General features: G+C 36.1%; 2 protein-coding genes across 2 annotated transcripts; both read right to left on the bottom strand.

The window, feature by feature from the left end:
- Positions 1-4,082: 4,082 nt before the first annotated feature.
- Positions 4,083-8,604, bottom strand: LOC118049775 (F-box/kelch-repeat protein At1g55270). The gene is made up of 2 exons (XM_035059886.2): positions 8,200-8,604; positions 4,083-6,024 (listed from the first exon to the last, which is right to left on the bottom strand). Exons 1-2 carry the CDS (start codon positions 8,263-8,265, stop codon positions 4,777-4,779), a joined length of 1,314 nt encoding a protein of 437 aa, XP_034915777.1. The 5' UTR covers positions 8,266-8,604; the 3' UTR covers positions 4,083-4,776.
- A 4,125-nt stretch (positions 8,605-12,729) lies between these two features.
- On the bottom strand, positions 12,730-18,658 carry LOC118049776 (DEAD-box ATP-dependent RNA helicase 37). The gene is made up of 7 exons (XM_035059887.2): positions 18,349-18,658; positions 16,928-17,811; positions 16,753-16,836; positions 15,894-16,136; positions 15,104-15,271; positions 14,794-14,907; positions 12,730-13,754 (listed from the first exon to the last, which is right to left on the bottom strand). Exons 2-7 carry the CDS (start codon positions 17,687-17,689, stop codon positions 13,266-13,268), a joined length of 1,860 nt encoding a protein of 619 aa, XP_034915778.1. The 5' UTR covers positions 17,690-17,811; positions 18,349-18,658; the 3' UTR covers positions 12,730-13,265.
- Positions 18,659-19,027: the final 369 nt, after the last annotated feature.

Genomic DNA, 19,027 nt, shown 5'->3' with positions numbered 1-19,027 from the left:
AACAGAGAATCAAACTGTTAGTATAGAAGTAGAAGACGAATTCTAGCACTTTTGTATATTTGCTTTTACTTAACTATTACATTCATTATTCTCTATTTATATATGCAGCATAGGAAGATACTATACGGAGAAATATGCATGCTAACAGATTCTCCTTTAACAAATAATGCTAACAGCTTTGTAACAATATTAATTGCTAATCTTCTGACACTTGGCAGCATTAGGATCGTTGATATCTTTACAGTAGCAAGTGACGCTTGGTAAGTCAAGCGACTAGTAGTTGGTATATGCAAAAGGTTCCCTTCGATAGATGTGGAGAATCTTCGATAGTAAAGTCAGTAACTTTGTTGAGAGAGAAAGTACAATGATATTTTAGATATATAAACTATGAAAATATTCATGCTAAAAATATTGTTAATAAAGAGATTGTGAACCTTTGAGTTGAATGATTCACAGTCTATTTATAGCCTATAAATCTTATCATTTTGTAAAAAGAAGGGGCTGGATTATAACTTTACCTTCATAATATGTTGAGCTGTATCCAACTCAAAATAATATGTATTGGATCAATATAAAATAATAAGAGACTTGCATGGGGTCCCGACAATATCCCTGGTAAGTGTTGGGCACGAGTTCATTAGAGGTGAGAAATGAATTCAGGCATGCTGCTTAGTCCTAAGCATTTTGGGCTGGGAGTTTGCCTCGAGCCCACAAAGATATTGACCGTGTTATCTCTATAATTTAGTACTATAACCTGGAATTTTATTTTTGATCCACGCTATACATAACAGGTTTTCTCTGCATCGATCATCAGTTGATCAAGTGGTTTAAGAAATTCAATCGACAGGTTACAACTAATCTCTAAGCTAAATACATCCTTAAAGTACTGTTTTCTCCCACTCTTAAGGTTGCTTTTCATAGTCAGCTTAATTACACATTTAAGAACTCTATTAAATTCTTGGCTCTTCAATTAGCTTGTGTGCTTGTGCTTAATTCTATCATAAGATCCTTCGAATAAGTATAAAGGTTTTGCTCTAACCTCACCTTCTTCACAGCTCACAAGGTGATTGATTTTTAAAATAATACTGCGTGAAACATGAGCATAGAAAGCATAAGCTAAAAGGAATTAAATAAAAAAAGGTTCCCTCTCAAGCAACTTTCCTAATAATTAAATCAAAACAGCCCTTTAATTGCTTCTTTTCACTTGTCGTTTTGTTATCAGGCAAATCTGAACACTCTTATCAAAAATTGTTCGAGTTTTTCCTCTGCTTTGACCCATGTCAAAAACATGCTTCAAAGTGTAGATTACTATGCCTATAAATTCAGGATTATGCCCTCTTTCCCTAACCATCACACTAGGAATTTCATTTCCCGAGCACATCTCTCTCTTTATACCTCTCTTCTCTCTAGCTAGAAGAACCCTTCTTGACAAGCCTAGCAGCCTGAATGGAACATCATAAAGAAGTTGCGAAGCATGATGATCTTAACATTAATGGCACGAGAAGTGATGAAAGGAGGATAACCAGGATGCGAAACTGGTTGGTTGTGGAGGACGGTAGGGAAGATATAAATGAAAAAGCTGATGCTTTCATTAAGAACTACCGCCATCAACTAAAGATTCAACGCCAAGACTCGCTTAAACGCTTCCAGGAGATGATCTCCCGGGGAGTTTAAAAAATTTGATCAGTTGTGTGGCATGTCTGGATAGATTGGAAAAGTTTTATTGCTAGACGAAATGCAATTGTAATGATGTTGATCAATAAAGTTTTATAAGGAAAATATTTTACAGTTTCTTTGATGCTTCTTTGCCGAGTATTCGTGCCAATAATGTTGGCCTAGAATTCTACTTAAATAGAAGAGAAATTTAAACATGTTCAAATTTAAATTTTAAATATCGATAACTTAAAATTTAAATTGACTATATCTTGTTGTGGTGTTATTTTTTATTATTAAAATAGCTTTTTTGTCTTAGAGCTGCGTTAGTGTTGATTCGGACAAGTTTGGTCGCATCAACTGAATTTATTATAAATCTAGTTGAGTGAACTGAGTTTTATCGTATCAATATTGTGTTTGATTCAACTAATTAAAATCAAGTTTGGCCACTCAAACCAACCTGTTACTCCGGCCGAGTTTAACAATTATGAGTTCAAACATCACCCTGCAACATTTCTATAAATTCTACAGCGTAATAAATCCTGATACAATCATGCTTTAGTTAGAAGACTAGGAATGGAAGGAGGGCATCTAAAACCAACTAAAATATTGTATCCTCTTATAGCTCAATGTTGCTCTCTATATTTTTGCATGAGCGGATCGGAAGATACTGCACTGATTCGATTCTTGCTGCCATTATGCTTCCAATTTTTAAAATCGTGGGCACATCAATATTCTAAAAAGTTTTAAAATGTTGAAAAATGGCAAGACAAGAACATTTTAAGAGATGTGTGAGCTGTTTGTCTCTACGCAGGCAGATCGAAATGATCAAGCATGGGTTACAGCTAAAGATGATGTACATGACCCAAACTCACAATTAGCTGTGGAAATTGCTTAATTACTTATCAGATGCTTTATTCCATGTTGGCTGCTGCATGATGCTTTCTGCCCTCCAGTTTTTGTCTAATTAGTGATGGAAACAACTTTTCTTCATACTCTGCAGGTTTGTTTTGGCTTTTCCTGGTTGTGTTTTGTTTCTTTCTTTAGGCTTTCTGCTTCTTCTTTATGGTGTTTGATGTGTTCTAACTTTCCAGTTTCATTTTCAAGCTCAGGATTTTTCTTGGCAACATCAACTTGTAGGAAGATTCTCTCAACTAATATGAACAAACAAGAGAATCCTAGGAACATGGACTGACATTTTCTTTTGTCCCTAAAGTAAAAATATGAGTTTTCATGCAAAAAAAAGAACAGTTCTTTCTCATGATCATGTCATTTGGTTTAGCAGATTCCCTCAAATAAGCCTCTTGTGACTGTGATTCTGATCACGTCTTTAATCTGACCTCATCTACACATGGGAACCAAAATGCTTTGTAGAAACTGATGATACCCACTATCCCACATCATCTTCCCTCCGCCCCGGCGTAGATAGCTTGTAGATTTCATTATTTTATTTTATTTTTATTCGAGTAACGCGTTTTGTGGACAAAACCCACCATGAGATCACGTAGATGGGCAATACCTTTGGAGGAGGGCCAACCGGTTCTTTTTTTAAACCCCCAAATGAAAAACCAAGTCATACGAGTTATATTGTCATGGAACAAGTTTAACTAGTGATTTTGGTCCTAGCTATGTTCTTTGTTTGTCGTTATCAAAACGTAAGAATCTGGTTGCTCTTCTAAAAATAACTTAGAATCAATCTTTACAAAACGTGATTACCCATAGTGAACAGTTCCTTTTTCCAGCTAGTGGACTATAAAATATGGCGATACTGTTAGCTTTTCTTCCAAATATTTTAGGCTTTCTAATAAGAATACAGAACACCGAGACTTCTCTACCCTCATTTTTTGCTTTTATACAAGCAAAACTCGTGTTTCTAAGTTAGATTACCTACAAAAAGGTTGTGCTTCTTCGTTATCGTCACAAGACACAAGCTCTTTTACCACAGAACGTCTCTTCAGCCTTTCTTTTATCCTCTCTCTCTATCTCCCTATAGGCTTGAGCTATAATGGAGTTTGATAGAGAGATTCCTATTCACGGCAGCAATGAAGTGAACAAGGGGGGTGATGCAAAGAGGAAAGGGAGTGCAGGGAGGCAGAGAATGACTGAGGACGAGGGAAGAGATATCAATGACCTGGCAGACACTTTCATCAAGAACTTCCATAATCGTCTGAAAATTCAGCTTGGCGATTCAATGAAGCCTGTAAGGAGAAGATGACACAAAAAGCTTCAACCATATTTGCCATTAGCATATTGGAAATGTTCTAGCAGAAAGCAATGTTTCAGCATTGGTAAAAGATATAAGCTATGAAGATGAAATCATCTCCAGTTCTTCATGTAATAGACTTCACACTACTATAATGAAAGGTTCCCTTCCCAAATTTCCAGGGTCTGGATTGATCTAAACCAGTACCTGATTGACGTTAATGGTGAAACTGAAAGTATTAACTGGCCAGTTTTATGATCAACTAAGTTCTAGAAGGCTAATAATATACAAAGCAGATGTTGATGATGCGCATCAGATCCATCTTTAAAGTAGCAGAACAAATGGGTAGCATAGTTGATCCATGGCAATTGAGATGTAATCTAAGTATACATTGACTCGTTCCAAATAACCCCATGTACACTCTCAAAGCATACTAAAGATTACATGCTACAAGGAAAGATCCCACCACAAAAGGGACTTGGCCATAGAGAATGACTTGGATTTACAAGTATCTGCTTTCTCTTCATAAATGCAAGGAAATGGACTCATATATCACTGAAGCCAACAGTGAATGATCTTACTAGGAAGTTGTTGGCTTTGTACATCACAAAAAGCACCACTGCTTCCTGTATCAATCTTAGATGTGAATATGTCGTTGGATATTTTAAGCTCGTCAACTTTCACTTCCAAATCTCACAATATGTTGTGAGAACATCATAACCAAACCCAAGACAGATTACTGTTGATTCAACTTTGGCAGAAGTATAAATAGCAGAACATGAACAGAGAATAGGCAGCTTTCTGGTGTAGGAAGAGCAGGTCCTAATGATCAATGAACTGCGATTGTGATTATCTAGCATGATAAATTGAAGGAAATGCTGATAGTCTACAACAAGCAATAGCAAAAATGCATCTGGCTCTCATGCTTGAAGCACCTGACAGTGCACAATGTGACTTTTCAAACCTCGGCCAGCTATACTTGACAATATATTTGTAACAAGAGTCCTGAGATGACCTCTCCCGGCTATATTCTCCCAAAGGTGAGGGTTACTCTCTACACGTTTGTCAGGACTGGAAACATCAACCAGGCTAACACTCATGTTGTTCCGCACAATGCAAAGCTTCCCATTGAGAGGAACAAGAGCAGCTGCCTCCAGAGCATGAGAACTCCCTTGATGGAGCTTGCTATCTATAAATTTGTTCCATGTATCTGAGGCTTCATCATAAACCCTAAGCTTGCAGCCATCCCGGCAATCCAGGGCATAGAGATGTCCATCTAAACTGATGCTAGGATTGCGCCAACCAGCAACCATTCCATCACTGATTGGGGTCCAGGTACTAGTTTCTGGATCGTAGGCTTCACTCATCACCTCACGGTGGGACCCAAGACCTTTTAGAAACCACTTCCCATCATAAACCACACCTATGAAAGGCACCATAGCCGTGCTCATATCTGAAATAAAGCTCCACCGGTTCTTGTTAGGGTCATAAACCTCGGCTGAGCGGAGAGTCCTTTGGATTCCTTCACACTCTCCACCAGCCACATACAAGCAGTTATTTATGACGCAAGAACCAAAGAAATGACGCTTACGAAGCATATCTGGTGCCCTATGCCATTTATTTGTCCGGACACTATAGAAAATGACTAGTCTCATAGACCCCCTTAGTGGATCCTTTCCTCCAAATAAGTATAGGTGGCAACCACTTAGAACAGCACAACCAAAACCAAGGGCCCCAGAATATTCACGAGGAACAGGTGGAAGTGGTTGCCAGATCTGATAGACAGGATCAAAAGCATTCCACGAGATTTTTCCATCACGATCTCTCTTGATGACATAAACCCACTCCTCTGCCATTCCAAGACTTTTCCTAAGAGAATAAAAGTAGTTCCCAGCGAGGAGGCGGCACCATCTCTTACAAACTAGACGGAGCTTTCGATGTTCAGCTCGAGGAACTCGAATCAGACATGCAATGGCCAGATCATCAGGTAGACCAGGAAGAAGTGGTGGTTGGACTCGGGTCCTCTCCCTGCGTGAGGTCTTGCTCTTGTGTGCATTAGGATTGATATCAGGCTGGATACAAAGTTTTGATCCTGGAACAAACTTCCTTGCCTCAGCAACTGTTTTTAAACCAGAATCTACTTTGCAATAACATGATGCGGACTCAACCTGCAAAACAATTCATGTTAGAATGCAAAAAAAGTTTCATATATGAGCACATTCTGCAGAAATATACACCATTATTCCTGCTTACATGATTATACTTTCTCACACACAACATTTAGTTATTGATCGCAGATAGTGGATGTCATCATTCAAAAAAATGGAAAAGCGTGTAATTTACTTAACACCAACAATTTGTACTAAGGATCACATTACAAGCATCATTTAATCACATCAGCAATAAGAAAAATCTTAGTGCCAGAGTTATAACAATAGAGCCCATAAGGAAACAAAACGTGGTCTAACATGTGGAGTAACAACTTTTTCTTTATCTTCAGTTTTCCTTCCCAATCCAGTATACAAGGTTATATATCACCACAGAGAATTGTCTTTGAAAAATATAATTCAATCCACCTCCAGTAAATCTTAATCCCAAACTAGATGAGCTTATGTTTAATCCCAATCCTTTTCTTCCATTTGTTCTTTATACAGTCCATTGTTCTGTGGATTGCCATGATACTAAATCCCTCTTTTACAATTTCAATACATGTCATTTCCAGTTTACCTATCTCTTTTACTCCTACTACTTAAATCCAAACAATGATTTGCACTGGTGCATCCATAATTTTACATCTAATATGGCAAAACCATTTCAAATGATCCCTTCCCAAAGTATCTTCAAGGGATGCCACCTCCACCTTCATTTGAATGTACTAATATCTTATCCGATCATTTCACGTATTTCCACACATTTAATTTTTTCTCTATTCTAGTCAGATATGTTCATGAAGGCTTTTGATCTTACATGGCTTTAGCTAGGTTTCACATAGCCCATTGTAATCTACACAAGCTGATAGATCAACACTGTGACTGTAGATAGTACAATGTTGAAAAGTTGCTTTATTAGCTTCCTTTTCAGATTTCATGGAGAAAGAGCGTTTGGAACATTTCTCAAATGGGCAGAATCAGAGATTCAGCACATAACTGCAAATTACTTTTTAGTGCACCATTTTCTGAAAGTTCATCAACTTTCAATTAGCGTAGTTCAAGCGTTGACATTTTTTAGCGGCCAGATCTTGCATGGAGCTTTTTAAGTGACACTATTCAGGCCAGGAAAGGATGTGGCTCTTGTTCATTCTTTCCCATTCTAAATATAAACAAAATGATTAAGATAGAGATAAAACTTGCATCAAAGATAAAGTGTCTAACTTTGGTCATCAACAATCAAAGACATGCTGGTTCCAGATAAACATTATTGTCCTTGAAGTATGGCCTGAGTTCAAGGCAATGTCTTGTTGACATCTACAAGAACGCAAACAATCCAGCAAGTAGTGAAGCCAGGACCTATGGATAGTCCCCAAATTATTCAAACATTGAAAAGAGCTCAGACAATGCACCATTATAACAAATCCTACATTATAGCTGTATTCTCTCAAAAAAGTTTGCATTCATAAGCTTATATCCACTCTAAATGCAAACAAATTGCACTTTCTATCTGACAAAACTTCCAAAATCATCATCCAAAACTTAAAAGAAACATTAAACAGTTAGATACAGTAGTGATTATTTTGCACAGCAACCTTAAACAGGGATAACATAGACACCCAAGATAGAGGAGGGAACCCAAGTGACAAAAGTCAGAAGGGGGAAGCATCCCTAACTAATGCTTATAAAATTCAACATTAATCCCCAAAACAATTGTTATTACTGATAGAATTTGATCATGGCATCTACAACAACTTGAACAAGGAATGACCATCAAAGCAAATTGATAAGAAAAAAAAAAAACACATTCTCAAACATGCAGGCCCTAAATTTCCAAGAAATTTATTCTAGGAAGCATAATTAGCAAGCCATTTTCATTTAGGCATCATCAAAGGCAATAAAACAAAAACAAAAAAAAATGCAAGCAACCAAATTCGAAGCCTCACATACCTATCAATAACCCCCCAAAATTTGCTTCAAGTCACAGAATTCAAGCATTCTATCTGGGTATCTTCTAAACACCAAAAAAAAAAAAAAACCCAGCAACCAAAATGCAAACACAGACTAAACCAATCAATTACCGAACATTAAAATCCAAATAATTCCCTCGAAGCCTTCACATTTATCTCATAAATTCTTCAAAAAAACAAGAAAAAAAATGACAAAAAAGGCATTAAAAAGATCAAGTCAGCTTACTAGTGGAGCTTGAACTCTAAACCCTCTTGGACCATTTGATGACCGATGATGCTCCATCTTTTGCATCAGAGATTCATAGAAAGATTAGAGCTTTAAAGAAAAGATAGCTCCTTTATGAGACCAAACAGATCAAGATAGCCAAAATTGAGAGATTCAAGAGCTAAATCTGACACCAAAGAGAGATAACAAAGAGCTTGTGTTTTGTTGCTGATATTGTTGTCCCTTTTTCACCTTCTAACAAATGCAAACAAAGAAACAGGTTACAAACTTTGTTGTAGCTAACAAAACATGAGAGCACCACTCTCTCTCTCTCTCGCTAAAACTCAAACTCTCTCTCTAAAAATCAACTCCTCTCTCTCTCTCTCTCTCTCTCTCTCTCTCTCTCTCAGACCACAGTGAGAGTTTGTTCTCTTAACATTAACAGCTGGTCCCATTGAGTTCGACAACTTCTTTAATTTACATGGGCTTTGTGAATCTTGTCTTAACAAAGAGTTGATTTTCCATTTTTATTTAATGCAATACTATTTTTCTTTGTTTTATTTATTTATTATTATTTCTTTTAGATTTGACACTTTTTTTTTTTTTTACAGTAAGATCATTTTTTAACAATATCATCATTTCAATAAATCTGAGTCACTAATTTGTAATTTTAACGTAAAATTTAATAATGGATTTCACTAATCTATTAACTTTATGTGTATTTTCAAAGTTTTTTTTGTTTTTTTATTTTATTTTTAACACTATTCCCGAACTTTCATGCAAAGTTCAAGATTAAATAAGTTAAATTGACTAAACATGAATTAATCTAAAACAACATTGTTTGAAGAATATTTTAAAATTAAAGTAAAATCAAGTTTTAACTACATCATTTGAATTATAAATTAGCTTATTAATCAAACTGATTTAATTTGAAAAGAAGGGGATAACAAGCCACAGAGCTAAACTATCCGACAAAACCCGCCGGACTAGCAGGTTTAATAGCACTGCTATGGCGTGGAACAAATATACTTGGCATCATTTATGGTCAAGTTTGACAAAAACTTCTACCTATTTATTTAACGATTGATGTTGGATTTGTAAGAAAAAAAAATTCAATTTTTCAGCTGGCAAGATAGAAGGAGAGGACAAAGGGCTCATAGTGGGGTCTTGTTATTGCTTGATCAATGACTGACTACATGCATAGGTCAAAACCCATTTCAAGGGGCACAGGATTTTGATGGTATGAGAATTGGGATCCATCATTCTCAATGGATTAATGGAGGAATCAAACACCTTTTTAGATTTTTTTGTTTCAAATCAATGCCCCCATCTACTCAAAGTCTATAGTATTGATGGTGTTCTTCTTGTTTTTTTGATGAGGTACCAGCACTTGTTTGAAAAGCTCAAGCATGTTCATCCTCCACCTGGGTGTCATTTCATCATGGAATTATAATCTTGATAATAATTATTTATTAACAAAAAAATGTTTCATCAATTAAACCCAAGAATACTCATTCACAAACAAGGTTGCCTTTTATTTCTATTAGAAATTCCAATTTAGTTTATTCACTTTAATTTATGAAAAGGTTGGATTTAGGGTAGAATATAAAATTGTGTACATTTCACTGACAGGGGATAAATGGGTACGTAGATGTATGTAAAAAAGACAAATTGGTGAGCAAGAAATGATGATAAAAAGTGACTATGGGGACGTGGATGTGTGAGAGCGATGTGTTGATTTCAAATGAATGATTGACTGAATTTTCTTCATCGATGCCTTGGAAGTGCTTCCATACCAACCCTAAAAGACCCTTCAAACCTAAGGGAACATTCCCACGAAGCTGTGTCAGATAATATCGTAGTGGTTTAGTGGGTTTTTTTAAAAGTATTTTTAATTAAAAATATATTAGATAATATTTCTTAAGAACTTTTTATTTTTGTTTTCAGCCATCATATAAAACCATTAAAAAACATTCCCTTTGTATAAACAGAGAGTCCCTTCAATTTCTTCAAGATGCATTACTATTTATATATATATGTGTTTGTGTGTGAGATCCATTCTGGATCAAATTTAAAACTTGATGTTACATCATCATCTATGAATATGAATCAATAGCTGGCGTTATAAACGCTCATAACTTTGATATAGTAAAGTCTCAACCACTAATTTATGGCTTCACCGTATTTTTAAAAATTTTAAATTTTTTTTATTTTTTTTAAATAATTTTTTATATATTTTCAGTAGTTTTAATGTTTTAATATTAAAAATAATTTTTAAAAAATAAAAAAAAATTATTTTAATATATTTCTAAGTAAAAAATATTTTGAACCATCATTCTTACCAAACATGTTCTAAATAAAAGTGAAGAAAAATATCCTCTTTAAGGTATACATGCATTAACGATGGGTTTTATCTTTGAACCTTTGACAACACATCTTATTAATTGCATTAACTTGAATTATATTGGTTTTGATATGTGAGTGTGAAAGCTTTAATTTCAATATATCCATTTGATAAATTTGAAAGTGTGTTATTAAATTCAGCTCGACGAATTTATCCAAAACTTGATTTAAGTTGGCTTTTAACAAAAATTGCATGGAAATTGATATGGTTAAAAATTAATTTGAATTAAAAATATTAAAATAATATTGTTTTGATTTAAAAAATTTGAAGAGCGTAGTTTTAGATTGAGTTAGTTAATCCATCCAATTCATTACTCGAAACCTAGCTTGAGTCAAATTTCAATAAAAACTATATGGAAATTTAACATGGTTAACCTGATGGATCAACTCACAATTGAGAAAGAAAAAAAAAAAACTTGTTTGATTTTAAAAAAAAATCAAAATGATATTGTTAAAATCTTTTTTGACTTTAAAAAATTTAAAATGATGCTGTTATGGATTAATTTAGCTAATTCAGATTAACTTACATATCGCTTGACTCAATCCTTGTATAATGTTTAATAACTTTACAATAAATATAATCTCGAATAAAAAAAATGAGAACTTGAAAGATAGTTGTAACTTATCATAGGACCATTCCCCATAGGAAATGTGCAACCACTCCAAAGGGTGTGATGATTTGCAGAAATGGCATAATTTTCTATGGTGTCATCATCATCGGTAACTGAAACCCATCATACAAATATTTTCTCAATCCACCATATCCATATTCTTCAAGTCTATTTTAAATCCCCAAATTAAATTAACCACACAATGAGAAAAACTTTCTTTGGAAAATGAATGAGATTCGACATGGAGTTTCTTTCAATGATGTCAAAGCATTTTGTCAATTCGTCACTCGCAGTTGATTTGCCCACGCTTGCCTGTTTCTGTGCCTCGATCTTCAATTCGTCTAGCTTTGATCTTTGGCTATGGATTCTTAGTCAAAGTAGCTTATAATTGCGCATAGCTTTCAACATCATTCTCTCTTTGAACTTGTCCTAATGTGGAGCGTGGGATAGGAAGCATGTAATTATTACCACTTCTTCATAATTCATACCATTCATTAAGTTTAATTGACTCTAGATGATATTTATTATGCGCAAGTTGTTATGTTGGAAAGATGGGACAAAAATTAAACCATCTTTGATGCGAAATTAAATTAAATAAATTTATCGACTATATAATAATGAAGTTTTTAATGAATATATCACTGTACTTGCAGCCTCTTGTACTTTCTTTCAAGTGCAATTTAGCACAAGTGAAGTTTTCTAACCATACCATGTTCAATCACGTTATGATACAAACATTTTTAGTTGGAGGGATGTAAATATAAAACACTGATGTTTGTTTTTGCTATCTCTGTCTTCTTTTTTTAATTATTATGCTAAAGTGTACAAAACCCTAACCCTAGTAGGCTGCTAAAGATGGCGAACATTGACGTACATATTTTGGTGTACTTGCCCTTCTGGCTCATCTTGCATATGTCAAAAGACGATTAAAAAAGACTCTACACATATTGGATGAGGCATCTGTTTCAATGGCCCTCCTCTTCTTTCTCCTAAAAAACCAAAAACACAACTGCTCCATCTCCTCCGTTTTGGACCCATCTTACACATGACACAACACACTGACATGCATGGAGTTTATTTTTCTTCTCCTCTCTCACTTTTCTCGCGTAGCCTGTCACAAGTCAATTTTTGAGAAATTTATTTCATAGATAAATTAGGCAACGTCGTTTAACAGCTTCACATCAGTCCTGAGGCAACAAAGACAGCTAAAAAGTGAAGCAGAAGAAAATCCCATCTAAGCATATTTCATGGTGTAATGCTGCGAGTAAAATCCCGTAAACACCATGAACACATTCTGTGGCATCATAAAATTCTTAGCAATAAATCATAGACCGATTTGTTAATGCTAACTAAAGATTAAAATATAAAGCTGTAAAATAGATGCATATTAAAATCGTAAAAAGAAAGGTTAATGTAGTAATCAGGATAATAAAGGTGGAACTGTCAAAACTGGAAAATTTACCACCTCGATTACAGAAGTATGAATTCATGGACTGATTCCCAGATATTTGAGCAGGGGAGAATTCAAGCATATTCATGTTCCAAGAAAGCTTAGTATTTATTTCAGTGACCATCAAAATATTACAAAAGCCTTTTCAAAGACTCCTTTCAAAGGGGAAGAAGGGAAACTTGAGAAACAGCAGGACTAGATGCCTCAACAATACGTCCCCTCCAACCAGGTCGAAAAGAACATGCCTAAGAGATTAACACAAATGACTGAAAAGAAACCCTATGCCCTCCCCCACCACATACTCTACAACCCTTCAACAGCCAGCGAAGTTTAAAGTGAAGAGAAAACAGAAAAAAGAAGGGCACCGATTAATACCTATTCTATTAGAACTTTTTTCACCATAAGCTACCAAGCATTGTACATCTCTACTCCTGCAGAGCACCAACCCCAAACTTAGACCCCCCTCTCAGTGATAGTTACTTCTAAGAGTATAGTAACGACGATGGCTAGAGACAGCTAACTAAAAGATGCAACAAAAATGAGAAAATGGTCCCCATGAAAGAAGGGAGCAGTCCACAAACACTAGACACCGAGTCCTGTAAATGCTTAAAATGGTCAATTGTTTAATCCCAGGCACTGGTCCCCCCAGAACCATAGCCTCCACCACCATACCCGCCTGAAGCCCCTCCATATCCACCGCTGCTTCCTCCACCATAATAATCTGAATTGCCCCTATTGGAAGAGGAATCCCTCCGAAAGTCACGGCCACCAAACCGACCTCCCCCAGAACGACGGTTCTTCCCTCCAAAGGAAGCACGAGCTGCATAACGAGAGAGCCAAGCAGGTACTTCTTGATTTGCTTCTTGCATTAGTTCAGATAGTGGCCTTGCCATTGATGCATTGCCCTCATTGAAGAAGGCAGTTGCCAGACCAGATTTTCCAGCTCGTCCTGTTCGTCCGATACGATGGACATAATCATCAATATCATTTGGGAGATCAAAGTTAACCACATGTGCAACACGAGGAATATCAAGACCACGTGCTGCAACATCAGTTGCTACCAAAATTGGTGTGTTGCCAGATTTAAATGAGCGCAAGGCCTGTTCTCTTTCCTGCATGTTTTAGAAACAAATTTATCAGAGTACTGCATTACAAATATAACAATAACTTCAAATATGTAACAATCCAATAATGAAAGGAAAAAATCAGAAAAAAACCAAGAACAGGTATGAAGTGGGTTTATCTAGGAATCAAACTTATTTCATTTCCAGCAGTGGTCTGGTATGTAATTACATAACATCTAGATGTTTGATTTGCTACTACTATTGCCCCCACAGCAGCCTTTTTATCAGCCAAAAGAAAGAAGAAAACAAGTCTTAAAGATTTTGGAAAAAGGAGGGGACGCATCCCCTCACCACCCCTCCACATGCCACAGTTAATATAAGTTTACAACTGCCAATCACAAACCCTGGCAACACCAGACAGACACCAACCACCCCTTCCCAAAAAGACAAACATTATAAATTCTGTCCTGAAGCACCCAGTTCAGAGGTGTATCAGTCTGCCACCTCCATTTCCAGAAAATGTCCTCAAAATTCCGACCAACAAACACTTTCTCTGATGCTTTTTGTTGACAAACGAGAACCTTTCACAAGCTATACTTTACCAAATTCTTTCAGTCATTCAATTTGTCTCACTAAGACTTCCATTTATAGTTTTGGTTATAACTATCTAGGAGCTTGGCACTTATGGTTGATCTTATTTGTCAAGAATAACAAGCTCCATCATCAAAGACAATTAAATAGGAAAAGTTATGAATGGAAAAACAGCAAAGTCAGCTGGCAATGAATGCCCTGTCATCCAAAATAATGAAAATTTTCAAACCCCATATTCTAATGACGTTTTTTTATTGCTCTAGAAAGTATTTTAAGAAGTCTGCTTTTGCAATCTTTCTTGTTTTTATTTTGTTACCATTAAGGATGTCACTGACGAGCACTGATTGCCCACCTAATCCCATCACAAGACCAACAGCTACATAAAGGTCCCAATCAAATATTTCAGCAATCAGAATCAAGATCACGAGATAAAATGTTTTAATTGAAATAGATACCGTGAATGAAAGAATACTACAGCAATGACAAAAAATAATACCTGTTGTGATCTATCACCATGTATGCTAGTAGCAGGGAAATTATTAATGCATAGCCAATGCTCAAGTGAATCAGCACCCTTCTTAGTCTCCACAAATACCAATGTCAAAGCTTGCTGAAATATTACATAATATATGCAACAGTCAATGGCAGATACTAACAAGGAAACAAGATTTTTCTAATGATTATTTATCTGTGAAAAAAGCTTATCAAAGATATATCAGGGCATGCCACTAACAAGCAAAACATTCCCCATTCGCTAGTAGCAGGAGGAGGAGTTGGGAAGCAAACATTGTTTTTGCCAGTGTTACCTTGCCCTGAACACCATTTGCCCGCTGTGCATAAAGGAGATCCATGAGGTGACTTCTTTTGTCAGACTCCTGAACAAATTCAACTCTTTGGGCAATCAAATCTGTACTTGAGCCCACTCGTCCAACAGCCAAAAAGACATAACTTGCCAAAAAGTCAGAAGCTAGTCTCTGCATAGCAACAAAAGGTTGGAAGGTATCACTATTATAGAATTTTGAGCATCATAAGCAAATCTGACACCATATCCAAGGTGCTTGTGCATCATCTAAGGTGCTTGTGCATCATCTACATCTCAAACCAAATTCTGCCTCATTAAATGTTGAAAAGATGATGCAGTATACAAGACCAGAAGAGAAGATTTGAAGCATTATAGGTTTGCATGTGTTTTGCTAATTCACGGATATAACACCTATTAGCCTATCGAATTTAACAACATACACAGAGTAATTACAGGAATTCTCAATCAAATTTCAGAAAATCAGTATCGGCAAGGGTTTCTTGTTTTGGTCATTAAATGCAATATTACCTAAACGAAACCTTTTTTCTTATCAGCAAAGCAAGCATGTCAATCAGAGTGCAAAGATAGCCCCCACCTTCCATACACTTGAGGTATTCAAAGGAAGTCGAAGCATATTTACTTCTAATTATTTGTGCATCTACTACCTCACATAAGAAGAGCAGGTTTAATACAGGAATGTTTCTATACAAAAGCCAAAAAAGCTTTGGGACCTCTCAAATTAGTAATGGGAGCATTCTACTTCTAAAAGAAACTTTAAGGAGCATAAAACAGACCTGTATCTCTTTTGGAAAGGTAGCACTGAACAGCATTGTCTGTCTTGAACCAGGTGGAGGCATGTCCATTTGTTCCACAATTTTTCTTATTTGAGGCTCAAAACCCATATCCAGCATCCGATCTGCCTCATCTAAGGCCAAATACTTGATCATCTGCAATGAAACCCTTGCCCTCTCCAACAAATCTACCAATCTTCCTGGAGTTGCCACCAGAATATCAACACCTCTCTCCAGTTCTCGCAGCTGGCCACATAAATATCAACATTTAAAAATAGAATTATTGTGGAAAGTGGCAAACCTAATATCACTGTATAACACCATTTGATGGCATGTTGCTCATTGGATAGCAGATTCTAACAGTTGTATTCAAAACTTTACCAGATAGCACCACTAGTATTGCATGTAAAACAGTACAGCTTCCATTATTTTCCAATCACAGAGTCAAGAAACATGCAGCAGAAAATGTGACTTCTAGTTGAATATATAAAATTGAAATGAAAGCAAAGCCAGGTCGCTAGAAACAAACAAAAGAGACAATATCACTGGGGATTGGGGGGGTGTAAGTTTGAGATCCAAGAAATAGCTCGGATAAAAACAGCATAACACATCAGCATTGATAAGGTGCACATTAACAGGTAGAGGGAAAACAGATTCAAATCTGACTTCCCAAAAGAGGTCATTGTTTAATTTCACAAAGGAAAAGAGTAATAAGTATAGTTCCAGCTACAGAATTAAAGTCCAGCTGACAGTATAGGAAAGTATGGCTAATCAAGGAATGATGCCAGGAGCCAACATAATCAGTTTCAAAAAAGAAATTAAGAAAAATTGCAGGCACCAGCATCGCCAACTAATACAAAACCTGTTGGTGAATTGGTGCTCCTCCATAAGCAACAACCACTTTAACACCAGTTTGATATGAGAATTTCTTAGCTTCCTCATGTATCTGCAATCATAACCACAACATATTAGGTTTCTTCACAATAAGTAGCACAGATAGAAGCATATCATATAAACAGCCAATTAACAAAACCCACCTGCATTGAAAGCTCTCTGGTTGGAGAGAGAATAAGAGCTAGCGGGTACACAGTTCGTGCTCCACGAAGTGGCCTTTGTGCACTCTGATCTTGCATTTTCATAATTCCACTAATAATCGGGAAACAGAAAGCAGCAGTTTTCCCAGAACCAGTCTGGGCACAGGCCATCAAGTCCCGGCCTGTAAGAGCGATTGGAATGGCATGCCGCTGCACCGGCGTGGGCTTCACATACTTGCACCTGCGGATGTTCAGATTCAACGCCTCACCCAAATCGATCTCTGCAAAGGTATTTACAGCTGGTGGCACATTCTCCCCACTTGTCTCAACTGGAATATCTTCATACGCATCAAAATTAATGCCAGTATTCTCTTGCTCGCTAAATGGCTGCTCTGTTTTGTCATCATCTCCAAAAGGATTTACTTCCCGATCTCTCCCACGATCCCAGCCACCTCTGTTTCCCCACCCACCAGATCTCCCACCACTACCACCATACCCACCACGGAAATCATTTCTTGGAACACCCAAGCGCGATCCACCACCATACCCAGAATGATCATTACTCGACGCAGGCCCACTATGAGCAGCAGCTGGTGGGTCTGAGGATGGTGCACGGTTACGGAGATGTGGAGGGACGTATGTGGATCGGGAAGGGGCAGCTGCAGAAGTAGTACCTACACTTCCAGTGTTAGCAGAAGAACCAGAATTTATGTTCTCAGCTGCAGAATTTGCAGCCAAATCTGCCCATGAATTCTTCTTATTCATCACAATTCTTCACCAAAATGCAAAAACCCCAATACTTTCCTTTTTGAAAGATTTCAACTTCAGTCAACACAATTCACCCTTGCAATTTTTCTATTTTGATCTCACAAACTTCAATTTAAGCCCTGAAAAAACCATAAAATCTATCATATTCTCAATGTTCAAAGCATATGCTCATCACATACAACAAAACAACAACAACAACAACAACAACGAGAAAACTACAACAAATCTAACAAAATCACCAAAACTCATTCAAAAATCCTTTTTTCTACACAAGACGAAACAAATTCAACCACAAATTTCACCAAATTAAATTCCTCAAACTTGCTTTCTTTTTTTATAACACTCCGTCATAACAAACAATAAATCAATCAAAATCTCGATCTTCATCACATTTAAACCATACGAAAATCTAACAGCTAAATATCAAACACAATCTGATAAAAAAACAAAAATATAGAAAAAGAAAAACCAATTCCCGAAACAAATAAACCTATCAAATCCTCAAAAACACAATCATCATCTTCCATGCAAACAATGCAAAAAAAGAAAAAAAAGGAAAAAAAAGGAAAAAACAGACCCTACAGAAATAAAACACCTGATCTGCTTCATCAACAGCCAAAATTTAAAAGCAACAACTCTATTTCAAAAAATCCAACCTTTCGAGCGAAAGAGAGAGCGAGGAAACGGAGAGGCGAGAGGGGAGAGAGATTTGAAGGAAAGGATGCGTTTGGAATGGAGAGGATCGAAGAGAAGGAAGAAACCCTGATAATTAAATTAGATAAATAAATGAAGAAGAGAATAATATTTTTTTTCCTGGAAAAGAAATCGGAAATACAAAAATATCTTTTGATGGGGGCTGTCTGTACACCCTCGCTGGACAAGTGAAGGTTTCCCTCTCTATGTATTCTTGTAAGCAGAGTTTTTTCTTTTTTCTTTAATTTGTTTTTTGGAGCGTCTCATCTCGTCTCATGATTTTCATCGGGTTAATTGGGTCATGAATATTATTTTAAAACCTTCTCTAACCCTACACGTCATTTTAGATCGTAGTCTATTTAAGTTCAAGTTAAAAAATATATATAAATAATAATAATAATTTGATTTACCCAATTAAAAACAAAGATTCACTTAATTGATAGGTCATCAACCCTTAATTTTTTTTTTAAAAAAACAAATTGATAAAAAGAATTTTAAATTTTTAAAAAATTATATTTTGAGATTGATTTAGTTTAACTTTTTAGACTTACGACCTCGAATCTTCATATAGATTAAGTCTTAAGATTATAATCATAGGTTAATTTATTAGTGGTGTTATGATGTATTAAACTATTTAGAAGG

The sequence above is a fragment of the Populus alba genome, chromosome 1 (genome assembly GCF_005239225.2).
Source record: "Populus alba chromosome 1, ASM523922v2, whole genome shotgun sequence".
Taxonomy (NCBI): domain Eukaryota; kingdom Viridiplantae; phylum Streptophyta; class Magnoliopsida; order Malpighiales; family Salicaceae; genus Populus; species Populus alba.
This window is presented reverse-complemented; position numbering and strand designations above follow the sequence as displayed.